The sequence below is a fragment of the Megascapheus bottae genome, chromosome 4, assembly GCF_031878675.1.
Source record: "Megascapheus bottae isolate mThoBot1 chromosome 4, mThoBot2.hap1, whole genome shotgun sequence".
Taxonomy (NCBI): Eukaryota; Metazoa; Chordata; class Mammalia; order Rodentia; family Geomyidae; genus Megascapheus; species Megascapheus bottae.
Window position 1 is genome coordinate 86,140,519 of NC_143512.1, and position 17,538 is coordinate 86,158,056.

The 17,538-nt window shown below is 52.2% G+C and overlaps 1 protein-coding gene across 1 annotated transcript in view; it reads right to left on the reverse strand.

Moving 5' to 3' along the window:
• Window positions 1-17,538, reverse strand: part of Ahrr (aryl hydrocarbon receptor repressor) — a 60,358-nt gene that overhangs the window by 31,617 nt on the left and 11,203 nt on the right. Inside the window, 1 exon segment of the mRNA XM_090331195.1 lies at window positions 7,604-7,701. Coding sequence (XP_090187321.1) covers window positions 7,604-7,701 — 98 coding nt within the window.

Genomic DNA, 17,538 nt, shown 5'->3' on the forward strand with positions numbered 1-17,538 from the left:
ATCATATGGATTTAATATCAGATTGACTTTTTGGGCCAAAACCGTCATGCCAAGTTCTTTTACAGATGTGGGACAATCTTTCAAATATGCATCGTGAATGCTTGTTTGTTTTCTCTCTCTTTTCAATTCTACAAGTCTCCCCGTCTCCCCTGCCCCAATACATGGAGAATGAGATCACTTTTCCAAGTGGAAAAATAATTTGGCCCTGAGATTAAGGCTGCACCACTTTGGGGTGGGGAGGGAGGAATGGCATCTATGCTTAATGACTGCAAGTCACAGTACCGCACTGGTGAGTGAGGGCATAGGTCAGGGAAAGCAAGGGTCAGAGGTCAGCACACGTGAGGGTCAGGGGTCAGCGGTCAGCACAGGTGATAGTCGTCAATGGTCACAGCAGGTGACCACCCTTGGCAGTGTAGGAACAGTAGGGCCAGCGGTCGGCCAGGGTGAAGCTGAGGAGTCCACACAGGCCCCGGTCGCTGGTCCGCTGCCCGGTCTGCTCTGCCCGGCACTCCTGCCCACGCAGCAGGAGTGAGGCCGTCACTGGAGAGGCTGGTGAGAGGGCTTCCTCTGGCAAGCTCTCTAAACATCCTGATCCCTTCCAGTCCCATGGAAGAAAAAATAGCTAGCAAGTACTTCAAAGATTTTTTTCTGTCAAGGTCACAGAAGAGGAAAAAAAAAAAAAAGGAACAATTCTCAACAGCCCCTCTCATGTCTCCTCCTTGGCACAGAGACAAGTTGGCCCAAGTTGTTCCCCTGGGAGCTGTTGTCATAGCAACCATTCAGAAACAGGCCGACTAGTCACGCGAGCAGCGGCACCGGGCAGGCGCTGGGGCAGCTGGCTGGGCCTGCTGGAGCCAGATCACTCGCCCCAGCCGCTGCATGGGTCCTGTGTGCGTGCAAGCAGCAGTCTTGCCGGAGGAGTAGAATGACTGGCTGTTTACGCATCCCACAAACAGCAAAGTCAGCCTCGAGTTTCTTCTTCAGGGCAGCTATTGCACTTGGAAATGGCTCCTGAAAGAAGTGCAGACCGTGGCCACCGAGAGAAGGTGTGGACTGGCCTGGAAGCTGCATGAGACCTAGCCACCGGTGCTCAGTTCTGGCCGAGGAATGCCCAGGTCTGCCTGGTCAGTTCTAGCCGGGGGAGTGCCCGGGTCGGCTTGGCCATCTCTGGACAGGGCAGTGCCCAGGTCTGCCTGATTGTTCTCCCAGCTGAGACGTTAGCGCTGTCATTCTGGCAAAGGTGCTAATGTTGAGCTGGGGCCCTGACAGAGTGTGCCATGATCCAGAGCAGACATGGTGAAGCTGAGCCTCACAGATGATAGTGCTGCGGCTTCAACAGTCACCACACCGGTTAGCATCAGGACTCAGTGGAATCACTGGGCCCAGTCGCTGCATTTCCGTGAGGGCAGCGCCTGTGCCCCACCAGCCCCGGGACAGGGCTGGACATGTGGGTCATCACTGTGGCACGCCTGGGGCCCAGTGTGCCAAGCTCACTCACTGGTCAGGAGCTCATGGTCGGAGGCCAACAGTAGAAAGTCAGCAGCTAGTGGTAGACAGCCAGGATGGTAGTGGGGAACCCAGAGAGGTCAAAAGCCAAAGAGGGCTATCCCAGCCCCAAACACCTAGCCTCCCCACTGACTGGGGCCAAGAGTGGAGCCCTTCAACCAGCAGGGCTGGCAGAGCGTGCCCCCTTCCTAGCCCGGCATGGCTCCAGTTGAAGGATATTTCCCCTCTCTGTGTCCACTCACAGACCAACTGCTAAGCCAGGCCATCATCTTCATCCCAATCACTGCTTACACAGATATAACCCTTGAGGGGAAAAATGTCTCTCCAATAGCATGGGGGAGGGGCCAGGAGTTTGGCCTGGTGGTAGAGTGCTTGCCTAGCATGCATGACCCTCTGGGTTTGATTCCTCAGTACCACATACTCTGAAAAAAGCAGGAAGTGGTGCTGTAGCTCAAGTGGTAGAGCGCTGGCCTTGAAGAAAGCCCAAGGAAAGTGCTCAGGCCCTGAGTTCAAGCCCCAGGACTGGCAAAAAAGATGGGCGAACACTATGCCCAACAGTTGGCCACAACACACAGGGACACATGGAGTAGGGTTTTCTCTGGGCTGAAAGACTCAGGAGAAAGCAGGAGGCCCTCAGCCAGAAGATGGAGCAAGTATATGCAACACCTGTCCACTGAAAGCCCCAGAGCAGCAGAGCAAGGGCAAGCTCAAGAAGGCCTCAGGGGACCGCTCCACAATTCTGCGGGGCAATGTACCCCTTCCACCCAAGAGCCAAAGACAGGAAGTTGTAGCCCAGTGTCTTCCACATGCCACCCTATCCGTGCCACCCTCTGAGCACAGGGGTCCATGCCCCAGGAGAACATACACTCCACTTGCTCATGCCCAGACCAGAAAGGGCCTGGTCTCAGGGATCCTCTGTTCTGGCCTCAGCCTTATCCCAGGGACCGGGAAACATGGCTTTGCTGGAGAAATCCTCTCGGGAGAAATCTCTAGAGAAAGCAAGCCCGAGTCCCAGGACGTCTAGAAGTATCTTATACTGTGGAGGAGGAGACCCTGGGGGAAGCTACCTTCCTTCCATGCAGGACTGGTAGCCTTGAGTGCAGCGGTCTGAACCTTGGTCCCGGTCCCTCTGGAAACGTTAGGGTCCTCTCGTACTTGGAGGGACTTGCACACCTCCCCACGACACCTTTCCATAAGAAACTTATCCCTTAGCTCCAGGGGGCCCTTAGGTCTTTCAGGAGCTCTGATGACAGAGTTGGGGATGTATCAAGACAGAAAATTTCCTGACTTCCTTTACTCATTGTTCTCCCCTCTCCCTTTTCTCTTAGACTGTTCCATCTTAAACGTCCAACCCTTTTACCACATTATTAGATGTTCTGACCGGTTTAACTGCTGCACTATCTTCATCTGAATCCCCCCCAACACACAGCATTTTATCATTCCACATTTCCGCTCCTTCTCTCTCTCTCCCTTTCCCTCTTCCTTTCTTTTCCCTCTTTCCCTCTGACCCCATCTCTTTTATGTGTTGGTACTCAGTGACTCCCCACACTTGCTTGGCATTTTCCCCGAGGCTTGTGCTCCACAAGTTGAACCATGGTAACTCCTCTGGCTTTATGATGGTTAATGGAGGTAAGAGTCACACAGATTTTTCTGCCTGGGTTGGCTCCTAAGCTGGATCCTCAGATCTCTAGCCTCAGTAGCTAGAATCAGAGTGAATTTGGTTCTGGGTTCTATTTGTCTCTGCAGAACTCAAGGATGGCTGTGTTATCTTTCAGTTTTCTCATTCTATGTCTCTGTTTTTTCCCCCACGCTGCTTTCTCCTGCGTTTGTGACTTTAGTGGCTTCTTTCTTTATGAATACAGTGGTATTGACTTCAGGGTTGGGTGTTAAGCTCAGGGAGTGTCTGTGCATCTCAGGTGGGACACCTCTGTGCCTGCATCTCTGAGTGGTGAGTCCTCAGAGTCACAAAGCAGTGAAGAATCAGCATCCTGAAGGAGGGGGGAGCTATGACCCTGCAGCTAGGATCCTGCACCCACCGTTGTGCTGTCCAGGGTCCTGCCCAGCCACCTAGATACCTTACCCTTGCGGGCAGAGTACCAGCACCTTACCCAAGGGTCCTATGCCTCTAGAAACATTGGAATGGGATTCCATGTGTCCCTATGTGCATTTCTGGATCGCTCTGGCCTAGGGCTTCCTGTAGTGACTGTGATTTGATGCTGACATTTGTCAGCAGCCAGGCCCTCAGGAAGATACCCTAGTCACCTCAGCACAACCAGCCCTTTAGGCCAAATAATCTAAGTCTCTTGCCTCTGAGCCTTAGATCAGGCTCCATTTTGTATTCTGTGTGAAGGCCTGGAGGAAAGCCCCCAAGTCCACTGGCTCCATGAGGGAATCTGTGCCCAGATAGTCAGCTTGTCGTGGTGTCTCCCCACGGCTTCCTGTGTCTTTCTGGCCTTGGTGATATGGCTCCCAGACCTGGCACAGGTCACCACTCCCCAGCCTCCAGAGGCTGTGAGGTGTGAGGCCTCCCAGCATTTAAGGGGCTGCAGGGGCCCCTTGCCCGAGAACAGCCCTTCCGGCCACCAGGCCCGGACAGCGTGGAACAGAGCACCTTTGGCTCAGGGTCTGGTGTGGGGTACTGCCTTGAAGGCCTCGACAGGCGAGCCTTCCACTACCTGAGAGGCAGCAGCAAGTCTGGTTCTGGCCCTGTCTCCGTAAGGTATAATGAGGAAACAGCTACGCCTCAAGCCTTCTCACCCATAAGCAGGGGGTAGACGGCAGGGTGATCCTTGAAGAGCTGTGGAAGCTAAACTTTCACCGCCACTCCTGCTCACTATTTGTCTGATGTCACTCACTATGCTGTCCCCTCACTGTGAACAGACGGGCAAAGTCTGCTAACAGAAGCAATGAGTGCCAGGCCAAGAGCACGGAAGGCCAACTTGTATCGTGCCTGACAGGAGGGCCTAGGGACCAGGACCAGAGCTGGGACACACGGCCAGCCTATCCTTACGCTTCTCTCCTTCTCACCCAACAGTAGGCTGACTACAAGCCTGCTGCACAGAACTTTGAGGCAGCAGCAGCAGCAGCAGAGGAAGCAACCCTCAGATAAACATTGTCTTTCCAGTTGAGAGAGAAAACCAGTGGGGAGAGACTGAAGAGAGGCTGCAGGGAGAGGAACAAGGGGCCCCAGCTTCTGCAATGAGCTGGACAACAAAGGAGAAGGAGCCAGAGGATTTAAATAACAGGGGAAAAAATCAATTTCAGCCATTGCTGGAGGCTCACACCTATAATCCTAACTACTCAGGAGGCTGAGTTTCCTTTTTGTTTTTGTTTTGCGTGAGGCCCTAATTTCAATCCATGCTACCACAAAATAAAACATGAAAGCGACAACAAAAGACCTATCTCTAGTTACAGATGGATAATTATGTAATGGAATAAAAACACCATGGAAAGTATTGAAGGGACCCCTCTCTAGATTTCCCCCTAGAGACCCCTTTGAGACCCCTCTTCCATCTCCTATAGGCATTTCCTGTCCTCATGACTTGCCAAACATCAAGCTGGGGGCTGTAAATTCCCTGATTACAGGAGCAACCTGACCAGGTGGAGCTATCAGAGCTCCTCCCCCACCCCACCCCCTTTGTCTGCCAGGGTAAGGAAAGCCCCTTCCCCTTCAGAGCAGTGCACCTGAAGCTGCCTGCAGAGATGATAGGTCAGTGATTGCCTCAGCCGTCACTCCCATGTGTTGAGATTCCATTGGCCACCTGTGTATGGCCATGCCAACCACATGGCTGGCTGGTGGTCCATAAACGTAGCTTGTGAGATTAAGCGTGGTCCCTCTTCCGTCACATCTTGGAGATGGCCCTGATTGGTCAGTATGATTCTCAGTGTGAGGCTCAGAATAAAACTGTCTAACCTCTGCCTTTGTGTCAGACTTGTTCCTTTGATCATGGACCCTAATATTGGGGGGCTTGCACCCTAATAGGATAAAATACTTAGGCATAAACCTAACACCAAAAAATATAAAACACTGATAGAAATAATTAAGAGTTCCCAGATGTGATACAAAGTCTTGGCCTACAAAAAGACACAGATAAACTTATCTTCCTCAAAATTAAACACTAATAAACTGGACGAAGTCAGGATTAACCACCTTCACGCTGCATGCTGCCATGTCAAGATAACGAAAAGACAAGCCACACACTGGAGAACAGCTTACAAATCACTTAAATGATTTATAAAATACAAAAGACACGTGTCCAGGATATAGAAAGAACTCTCTCAACTCAGCAGCAGAAAAACAATCTGTTTTTATATAAACAAAAAAAAATGAACAGCTGAACAAATACAACAAATAAGCTATTTCTGTGACAAGAGGTCTGGCTTCCATAGAGGGAAATACAAACTGAAATTGTGAGATTCCAGTTCACAGATATTAAAATGACTCGATCACGACAGGACTTAAGCTGCGGGGACTCACTCATTCTGGTGAAGTGTGACATGGCGTGGCCCCTTGAAACACAGCTTGGTAACTCTTCTAGAGTTAAAAACATCCCAGCAGAGCTGGGTTCCGGTGGCCTATAACCCTAGCTACTCAGGAGGCTGATATCTGAGGATCGAGGTTCAAAGCCAGCCAGGGCACAAAAGTCTGTGAGACTCTGATCTCCAATTAACCACTAGAAAACCGAAAATGGTGCTGTGTCTCAAAGTGATGGAGTGTTAGCCTTTAGCTGAAGTGCTCAGGGAAAGTATCCATGCCCAGAGTTCAAGCTACAATGGGGGGGGACCCCAAAAAGCCCAGCAGTTAAAATGTCAAAGAGTTAAAAGACATGTTGGGTGCTGATGGCTCACACCTGAAATCCTAGCTACTCAGGAGACTGCGATCTGAGGATCGAGGCTCAAAGCCAGCCAGGGCACGAAAGTCTGTGAGACTCCTATCTCCAATTATCCACCAGAAAACCCAAAGTGGTGCTTTGGCTCAAAGCGGTAGAGTGCTAGCCTTGAGCTGAAAAGCCCAGGAGCAGCTCCCTGGCCCAGAGATCAAGTCCCACAACCCGGAAAAAAAAAAAAGTTAACACCATAACCAGCAGTCACACTAGGGTAAGTGGCTCACTCTGAGAGGCCTCAGCCTCTCAGTGGCTACGGAGAACTCCTCTTGGCTTTCTTCAGGGCCATTCCAGAACAGGTGTGGTTCCTAGAGGCCAGTCCTTTCTCAGAGCCAATGAGTCAGGGATGGAAAACCTGCTTGCTCCTGGCTTGTTCATAATCAACAGAGTGTGAATGGGGTCAGAAGGACACAGCCCTGCAGGCTCCATGGCTACTACATGGCTCTGACCACATCAAACCAAGGCTAGCTCCCACTGGCTTCCAGTCTCTGGTGCCAGGCCTCGGGCCTTAATCTTCCCTCTGAAGTGAGCGCCTGAGGGAAAGACCAGCACTCTAAAACCTCAGTGTCCAAGCTAGGCACTGGTGGCTCACGCCTGTAATCCTAGCTACTGAGCAGGCAGAGATTCAGCCCAGCCCAGGCAAGAAAGTCTGTGAGACTCTTATCTCCAATTAAGTAACAGAAAAAATGGGAAGTGGCACTGTTGCTCAAGTGGTAGAATGCTCACCTTGAGAAAAAGGAACTCAAGGAGATTGCTCAAGCCCCAGAGTTCCAGCCTCAGGACTAGCAAAAAAAATAAATGAACAAAATCTCAGTGGTATTGTCAAGTGGGGAAAAGCCCCAGCAACGGAGCTTCCATCCCCACCCAGTGTGCAATTCCAGTCTGCCAGCCCATCTCAGCAGACAATCCAGGCCAAACCCATGCAGAGAGGCTTATTATTTTATTAGATTCTCTCATTGGTGAACAAAACCAGGAAATGCAAAATAAAGAAAGATGTTCAGATTTAGCATGTAGGTCCTGCAGTTACAGGCATTTCTCTACCCCAAACTGTGGGCCTCATCCCTGGGAATTTGACCACTATCTGCTGACCCAAGCTTAAGCCATCTGGGAACACCTGTAGGACCATTCCTGAACACATACTGGAGCCTGTGGCTCTCAAGGGAGAGCCACACGTGTGCCACAATGTGGGGTCACAGTCAGATGGACACACTCACCTCTAGCAGCAGCCGCCCCTCCTGCACAGGGCGCCCTCCATAAGGGCTTTCTCCAGATGAGAGGGTCCCCGCTGGCCACACACGTGCCTCCTGCAAGGCTGCCAGAGAAGAACAGCGGGTGAGCCCCTTCTAGAGCCTCAGGCCCCCAAGTCATGCTTCCCTTGTTTCCCCAGAGTTCTCGCTGGAACAACCTGGGCTGCCCTGCCATTTGGCAAGATGACGCTATTCTGCAAGGTCTCTGCTGGTCCAGGTCAGCCCTTGGGGAGCGGGGCGGGGGGCAGAGCAGGAGGAATCAGCCAGCCAGTTAGAGGAGGCAGTGGTAAGAATTGGCAGTAGGTCTAACCTGAGCACCATCTTGCCCAACTCCATTCCCAGGAAATGCTTGTGGTACCCGAAGCCCACTCGGCTCAACAAAGTCTAGCCAGCTCTGCCCTAGGACAAAGGACCCCAGAGCTCCAGTGGCTCCCAGCCTGGCTGTGGCTCACTGTTGGATACTCAGCCCATCTGTCACCTTTCCAGGCTGGGCCAAGGCCAGCCCTTCCCTGGCATGGAGCAAGCCAAATGCAGGACCGGTCCTCATGTGCCCGGCAAGGCCCCAAGAATGCCCCTCAAGCAGCCTCCCGGTGCCTCCTCAGCCCTACCCCAATCTGGGGTAGCCCTTGCAGCCCAGAGAGACACATGCAGTTCTTTTAAAAAAAACTTTAAAAATTATTATCATAAGGTAATCTACAGAAGGCTTATGCTTACAGAAGTCCGGTAAAGAGTAGAGTTCTTTTTTTTTTTTTTTGCCCTCTCCCAGCTTCCTTCCCTCCATTTCCACCCACAGTTGTATAGTTTATTTTCCACAAAGTGTCTAGAGGTTACCATTGCTGCATTTGTTCACTCTTCATCCCTCCATTTCTGTGCCCCACCCCACCCTCCCAAAGACAGAAACACGACAAAAAGAGAAGAAACCAAAGGCGGCCACATTAAAAACCTCATTTTCATTTCCTGGAGTTCACTGGACAGATGTAAATCTACCCACCCAGCAGGGAGGGCTCTGCCTGGATATTTGACTCTGTCTGCAGCCTCGTTGGTATGTGGGGACCATGGAGGGTCCCGGCAAGGAGCTGGTCCATCCTCAGAAGGCGGTTTGCCGAAAACTCTCATCTTTACCAAGGAAGAAGACTGACCTGGGAAACCAGGCCCCTCCCTTCTGTCTCACAACAGCTACTGGTGATTTCAGGGGTCCTGTTTACCCAAGCAGATGAAATTCTGATGTTGAGATAGACTATAAACTAGTGCAAATACATGTGATATTTGAGTCATCAGCCTCTTTCTCCAAAAGGAACAAATTGTGGACGTCCCACTCATAGGTGGCTGGCCCACTGTCTTGACTTTATCAGACTGCCTGCCCATATTTGTTAGGGGCATCTTGAGCCCCTGCTCCTTCAACCATCTCCCCAAACCCGCATCTTCTACCAAACCAGATAATTCCATTCCTAACCCAGGAAAGCTGGGTCTAGACGATAAACCTTTATCAAGGGCCATGGCATCCTATTCCTAGCCCACCTCATTTATGAAGAACGGATGACGTTGCTGAGAAGTGATAAAAATAGGGCTTAAAGGACATTTGTGTATCGACGTGTCACTCAGGCTGAGCTGGGTGTCCAGTGGTGGTTACTTTGGGATTATTCTGCTTTCTACAGTCTGAGCCCCACTGTGCTTCCATGCCTCCCAGGCAATGTCACAGATGCCTGTCCGCTCCTCTGCAGGAAACCAGATGTTTCGACCACCTTTCCTAGGGTTCTCAGCACTCTGTTGTGCATGGCACTCCTGGAGCTTATGAGGACTGCAGGTCCCAGGCCCCTGCCTACTCTGCCACTCTGGGGTCCCATCATACTTGGGCCTGCCCTCCAGAGTGAGCCAGGACAACTGTCACCCAAGGTCAGCGCTGGGCTCCCCTGACCCAGGAGGCCACCTGGGGCTGCATAGTCGCCCTTGGATGCCATGTACAGATTCTCTCTCTCTCTCTCTCTCTCTCTCTCTCTCTCTCTCTCTCTCTCTCTCTCTCTCTCTCTCTCTCTCTCTCTCTCTCTCTCTCTTTCTCTTAGAAGCCATCACCCTGGACTCACACAGCTAACAGAACTGGAGCTCTGCTCACTGCACCAAGTGTGGAAAAGCCCCATTTCCTTTTCCAAAAAGTAGGTCCTTACTGGGGAAGGGCGCATTGTGAGCATTCTGAGGAAGGCCGGGGCAGAGCCGGGCTGCCTGAGCTGCGCCCACAGCACTCCTTGTCTACAAGCCTCTACGACACACTGAGCTTTGTCATGTCTCTGGAAGAGACCACAAGGGGTGGGTTTCAATTTTAACCTCTCCTCCTGGGAGCAGGGAGCTCACAGTGCCTCTCTTCATGGCACAGACCAGCCAGAGACTCTGGGTGGAGGCACTGGCAGATCAGGGTAGCTGCGGGGAGGTTGCAGAGTTAAGCATTAGAACTTCCTTCCCCAGGTAGTGTCTGGGAGTTCTGAGAGAGGCCAGGAAAACAGGACAGGGGTCTGGGCTGCCCTGAGTCCCTCAGAGGCCACATGGCCTGGGCAGATGGATTTCCCGCCCACTTAGGGTCTTGAGTGCCCTGCACTTCTATTTTTTTTTCTTCTCTCCCTTTTTTTTTTCGTAAATTATTTTTTTTAATTTTTTTATTGTAATTAGTAAAAGGGTTACATATTTGCCAGATAGAAGGTGCATTAATTCACATACATTGATACCCTTTCACATGTCTTGGTACCCATTTCCCTCCCTGCCCTGCACTTCTTATGGAGGGGCCACACCCACATGGCCTCCAGCAGGAGGCTGCAGGGCCAGGACTGGGGTGGGGGCAGGACAGACGTGCACAGACCCAGACTCTGGCCAGGCAGCCTCTCCCACCCACCCTGGCCAGCTCTGTCCTCCCCGGCCCCAAGGGGCTGTGCTGAGTGGGCTGGGGTGGTGTGGACCTTCCTGGACCTAAGGGGACTGGTGGAGGAGCAGGGGTGAGAGGAGGAGAGCTGGGACGTCACCCACCATCCCATGTCTTCACTGCCCTCCACCCCAGCACTGACAGCCTCCACTCCATGCACTCACCACTCCCTCTCGATGCACTCACCACCTCCACTCCATGTACTCATCACCTCCACTCCATGCACTCACCACTCCCTCGCGATGCACTCACCACCTCCACTCCATGTACTCATCACCTCCTCTCGATGCACTCACCACCTCCACTCCATGTACTCCTCACCTCCACTCCATGCACTCATCACCTCCACTCCATGTACTCACCACCTCCACTCCATGCACTCCTCACCTCCACTCCATGCACTCATCACCTCCACTCCATGCACTCACCACCTCCACTCCATGTACTCACAACCTCCACTCCATGTACTCAACACCTCCACTCCATGTACTCACCACCCCCACTCCATGCACTCCTCACCTCCACTCCATGTACTCAACACCTCCACTCCATGTACTCACAACCTCCACTCCATGTACTCAACACCTCCACTCCATGTACTCACCACCCCCACTCCATGCACTCCTCACCTCCACTCCATGCACTCCTCACCTCCACTCCATGCACTCATCACCTCCACTCCATGCACTCACCACCTCCACTCCATGTACTCACAACCTCCACTCCATGTACTCAACACCTCCACTCCATGTACTCACCACCCCCACTCCATGCACTCCTCACCTCCACTCCATGTACTCAACACCTCCACTCCATGTACTCACAACCTCCACTCCATGTACTCAACACCTCCACTCCATGTACTCACCACCCCCACTCCATGCACTCCTCACCTCCACTCCATGCACTCATCACCTCCACTCCATGTACTCACAACCTCCACTCCATGTACTCAACACCTCCACTCCATGTACTCACCACCCCCACTCCATGCACTCCTCACCTCCACTCCATGCACTCCTCACCTCCACTCCATGCACTCATCACCTCCACTCCATGCACTCATCACCTCCACTCCATGTACTCACCACCCCCACTCCATGCACTCCTCACCTCCACTCCATGCACTCCTCACCTCCACTCCATGCACTCATCACCTCCACTCCATGCACTCATCACCTCCACTCCATGTACTCACCACCCCCACTCCATGTACTCATCACCTCCACTCCATGTACTCACCACCCCCACTCCATGCACTCCTCACCTCCACTCCATGCACTCCTCACCTCCACTCCATGCACTCATCACCTCCACTCCATGCACTCATCACCTCCACTCCATGTACTCACCACCCCCACTCCATGCACTCCTCACCTCCACTCCATGCACTCCTCACCTCCACTCCATGCACTCATCACCTCCACTCCATGCACTCATCACCTCCACTCCATGTACTCACCACCCCCACTTCATGCACTCCTCACCTCCACTCCATGCACTCCTCACCTCCACTCCATGCACTCATCACCTCCACTCCATGCACTCATCACCTCCACTCCATGTACTCACCACCCCCACTCCATGTACTCATCACCTCCACTCCATGTACTCACCACCCCCACTCCATGCACTCCTCACCTCCACTCCATGCACTCCTCACCTCCACTCCATGCACTCATCACCTCCACTCCATGCACTCATCACCTCCACTCCATGTACTCACCACCCCCACTCCATGCACTCCTCACCTCCACTCCATGCACTCCTCACCTCCACTCCATGCACTCCTCACCTCCACTCCATGCACTCATCACCTCCACTCCATGTACTCACCACCCCCACTCCATGTACTCATCACCTCCACTCCATGTACTCATCCCCTCTCCCGTGCACTCATCACCCACCCCCCACACTCATCACCCCGTGCACTCGTCACCACCTCCACCCTCCCTTGGTGCACTTATTGCGTGCTTCCCTCTGCCCACTTCCTCTTGCAGACACCACAGCTCACGTGATGTCAGATTGCGTGCAAACAGGCGTGGGCTGGCTGGTGAGCAGACCAGGCCCCAGAGGACACATTAGGGAGACAGTGGGAGGGGGGCTGGGGATAGGAGGAGGGGATGGCTAATAGCAAATGTTCCCATACCACACAGGAGAGGACCCATTAGGGGACACAGCCAACAGTAAATCCTTCCGGCCAGCCTACTCCCCCTCCCCAGCACCTTGAGCCAGAGAAAGGCAGAGAAAGGTGCTCTTGGTGCAGCTGGAGGCCAGGCGTCCACGCCACTGCTTGCAGCCCAGCTGGGTGGATCCAAACCCACTGGCTCGGGCCTGGGCCCACAAGCATTCGGAGCTACCTGCAGGGCTGACGCAATCCTCCCCACCAGAAGCCCATCTCACCCAGGGCCAGGGTGTGAGCAACCAAGCAGGGCATTCGCCCTGCCCTAACCCAGGTGGGAGGGGGGAGAGAGGAGAGGAACACTGAAGAGATCTACTCAGAATGGGCCGGTTCCTTGGCTCTCCATCAAGGCCCAAGCCACTCCTGCTCCATGCCTGCTATGCCCTGCCAGGCCTCACCCACTCTGAAATACAGGGGAGAGTTAGGGTCTGCCGACCCCCTGATCCAGAAACACAGCCACCTTTGAAGGTCTCAGGGGCACCCCATCCTGTCCATCCCCCAACTTTCCCAGGAAGACTTCACTGATTTCCTGCAGCCTGGAGAGGTGTATTTGCAACAGCAGAAATGAAGAATCACCATGGCGATTGAAATTGCCACACCCACAGCAGGAGAGGCAAGAACACAGGGTAGTTATGTTCTGCTGAATGGCTGCCAGCTTCCCACATAGCCCACCTGAGCCCCTCCCGTCTTCACACCCAGCAGACACTGCAGGGTAGGGTTCTGGCAGACCCCGTGCTATGGGGCCTATCCATTCTGAGCACAGTGCACCTCAGTCCTGCAGGTGTTCCTGGGACAGGGAAGGGGTGCTGGCCATCCCTGCTGCTGGTGGGGCCAGGAAATCAGGAAAGGGGCAGCTCTGCCCTGGCTCCAGTGAAGCCAGCTACTCCATGGGGAGCCCAGAGGCTCCCAAGCAGCATTCAGCCAAGCCAGCTGCAGCAGAGGCGTTACAGAAATGCAGCAAACGGAGCAGGAGCCTGGCCTAGAGGTAGAGGGCTTGCTTAGCATGCACAAAACCCTGGGTTCCATTCCTCAGTCACAAATTCATTAAAAAGCTGGAAATGATGCCGTGGTTCAAGCCCCAGGACGGGAAAAGAAAGAAAGACAAGGAAAGGAAGAAAGAAATGGGGGGGGGGGAGGAAGGGAGAGGAGGAGGAGGAGGAAGAGGAGTGCTGCGGCTCAAGTGGTAGAGCTCTAGCCTTGAGAAAGCACAAGGACTGTGCACAGGCCCTGAGTTCAAGCCCCAGGACCGGCAAAAAATCTAAAATCAGAACTATTACAGGACCCGGTGACTTACTCATGGGCATACTAACAGACAAATAAAAATAATCATATCAAAGAGACACCTGCTCTTCCATGTTCACAACAGTCAAGATATGTAGTCTACCCAAGTGTTTACTGATGGATAAATGGAAAAGAAAATGTATACATAAACACTGTGGAGAATAATTCCACTGCAAGAAGGCTGAAGTTGTGTCATTTGCAGCAACATGGGTGGAACTAGAGAATGTTAAGAGAAATAGCACATGTTCTCATTGATTTGTGGAAGCTAAGCATCTTGCTCACACTGAAGGGGAGGAAAGAATAGGTCACTCAAAGACAGAAAGGGTAGTAGGAAGAGGGATAATAAATATAAAAACAGAGTTCGAGACAGGGTGGTAGTTCCAATGCGTAGCACAGTAGAGGACTGCATTTCAAAACAACCAAAGGAGAAAGAAGACTTTGGAGGTCTCCATATAGACAAATGCGGATCCTTGACAAGTTGGAATGCTCATTCTGGCTTTCTTCCTCCTCAGCTAGGATTACAGGCTTGAGTCATGGGCACCTGGGTTCTTGCTTCTTCTGCTCCTCTTCCTCCTCCTCCTTCCTCTTTTACTTTATTTTATTTTTGCCAGTCCTGGTGCTTGCCTGAGCACTATCCTTGGGTGTTCTCAAGGCTAGAGCTCTACCACTTGAACCAAAGCACCACTTCCAGCTTTTTTTTGTTTGAATGAGGTACTGAGGAATCAAACTCAGGTCTTCATGCATGCTGAGCAAGCACTCTACCACTAGGCTAAACTCCAGGCTCCATCCTAGCTTTCTTATTGCACATATATATGTGCATCAGGTTATAATGTTCTACCCTCTCAAATTAGTAATAGGGTGAATTTTATCAAAGTTCACTGTATGTGTGTATATATGAACATAACAGAATAAAATCCCTTTGTACATGCTAAAAGAAGAAAAGCATAAATATGCCATTGGAAAGACGTAAAACTGTGGGAGCAAAGGAAGAGCTAGCAATGAGTTACCTAGGCTGCACACCATGGATCAGGGCGCCCTTTCCTCCTGCTCCATGGAACCCTTCTCCTTACAGATGCTACATGCAAGCCTAGCCCGGGGCTGGCTTGTCCTGGTGTCCCCAGACACCACTGTCCACACCTCCACCTGGGCCACTTGACAATGCGCAGGACTGCATTTATGACATGAGTACAACTGCTCATGTTGTACCTGCTGGCTTTGCCTGGGAAAGGGGCTGCATTTCTCAGCACCAGTCTGCCTGTAGACTTCCCCCTCCAAACTACTTTATTCTAGAAGTCTGGACTTCCTCTCCCCACTACCCTACTCTAAAAGTCTAGACTTCCCTTCCCCACTACTCTACTCTAGAAGTCTAGACTTACCCTCCCCACTACCATACTTTCAAAGCCTAGACTTCTTCTCCCCACTACCCTGCTCCAGAAGTCTAGACTTCCCCACCCCACTACCCTGCTCTAGAAGTCTAGACTTCCCCTCCCCACTACCCTGCTCTAAAAGTCTAGACTTCCCCTCCCCACTACCCTGCTCTAGAAGTCTAGACTTCCCCTCCCCACTACCCTACTCCAGAAGTCTAGACTTCCCCTCCCCACTACTCTACTCCAGAAGTCTAGACTTCCCCACCCCACTACCCTGCTCTAGAAGCCTAGACTTCCCCTCCCCACTACCCTACTCTAGAAGTCTAGACTTCCCCTCCCCACTACCCTGCTCTAGAAGTCTAGACTTCCCCTCCCCACTACCCTACTCTAGAAGTCTAGACTTCCCTTTCCCACTACCCTACTCTAGAAGTCTAGACTTCCCCTCCCCACTACCCTACTCTAGAAGTCTAGACTTCCCTTCCCACTACCCTACTCTAGAAGTCTAGACTTCCCCTCCCCACTACTCTACTCTAGAAGTCTAGACTACCTCTCCCCACTACCCTACTCTAGAAGTCTAGACTTCCCCTCCCCACTACCCTACTCTAGAAGTCTAGACTTCCCCTCCCCACTACTCTACTCTAGAAGTCTAGACTTCCCCTCCCCACTACCATACTCTAGAAGTCTAGACTTCCCCTCCCCACTACTCTACTCCAGAAGTCTAGACTTCCCCACCCGACTACCCTGCTCTAGAAGCCTAGACTTCCCCTCCCCACTACCCTACTCTAGAAGTCTAGACTTCCCCTCCCCACTAACCTGCTCTAGAAGTCTAGACTTCCCCTCCCCACTACCCTACTCTAGAAGTCTAGACTTCCCTTTCCCACTACCCTACTCTAGAAGTCTAGACTTCCCCTCCCCACTACCCTGCTCTAGAAGTCTAGACTTCCCCTCCCCACTACCCTACTCTAGAAGTCTAGACTTCCCTTCCCACTACCCTACTCTAGAAGTCTAGACTTCCCCTCCCCACTACCTTACTCTAGAAGTCTAGACTTCCCCTCCCCACTACTCTACTCTAGAAGTCTAGACTACCCCTCCCCACTACCCTACTCTAGAATAGAAGTCTAGACTTCCCCTCCCCACTACCCTACTCTAGAAGTCTAGACTTCCCCTCCCCACTACTCTACTCTAGAAGTCTAGACTTCCCCTCCCCACTACCATACTCTAGAAATCTAGACTTCCCCTCCCCACTACGCTACTCTAGAAGTCTAGACTTCCCCTCCCCACTACCCTACTCTAGAAGTCTAGACTTCCCCTCCCCACTACCATACTCTAGAAATCTAGACTTTCCCTCCCCACTACGCTACTCTAGAAGTCTAGACTTCCTCTCCCCACTACCATACTCTAGAAATCTAGACTTCCCCTCCCCACTACGCTACTCTAGAAGTCTAGACTTCCCCTCCCCACTACCCTACTCTAGAAGTCTAGACTTCCCCTCCCCACTACTCTACTCCAGAAGTCTAGACTTCCCCTCCCCACTACCCTACTCTAGAAGTCTAGACTTCCCCTCCCCACTACCCTACTCTAGAAGTCTAGACTTCCCCTCCCCACTACTCTACTCTAGAAGTCTAGACTTCCCCTCCCCACTACCCTACTCTAGAAGTCTAGACTTCCCCTCCCCACTACGCTACTCTAGAAGTCTAGACTTCCCCTCCCCACTACTCTACTCTAGAAGTCTAGACTTCCCCTCCCCACTACTCTACTCTAGAAGTCTAGACTTCCCCTCCCCACTACCATACTCTAGAAGTCTAGACTTCCCCTCCCCACTACGCTACTCTAGAAGTCTAGACTTCCCCTCCCCACTACTCTACTCCAGAAGTCTAGACTTCCCCTCCCCACTACCCTACTCTAGAAGTCTAGACTTCCCCTCCCCACTACCCTACTCTAGAAGTCTAGACTTCCCCTCCCCACTACTCTACTCTAGAAGTCTAGACTTCCCCTCCCCACTACCCTACTCTAGAAGTCTAGACTTCCCCTCCCCACTACCCTACTCTAGAAGTCTAGACTTCCCCTCCCCACTACTCTACTCTAGAAGTCTAGACTTCCCCTCCCCACTACTCTACTCTAGAAGTCTAGACTTCCCCTCCCCACTACCCTACTCTAGAAGTCTAGA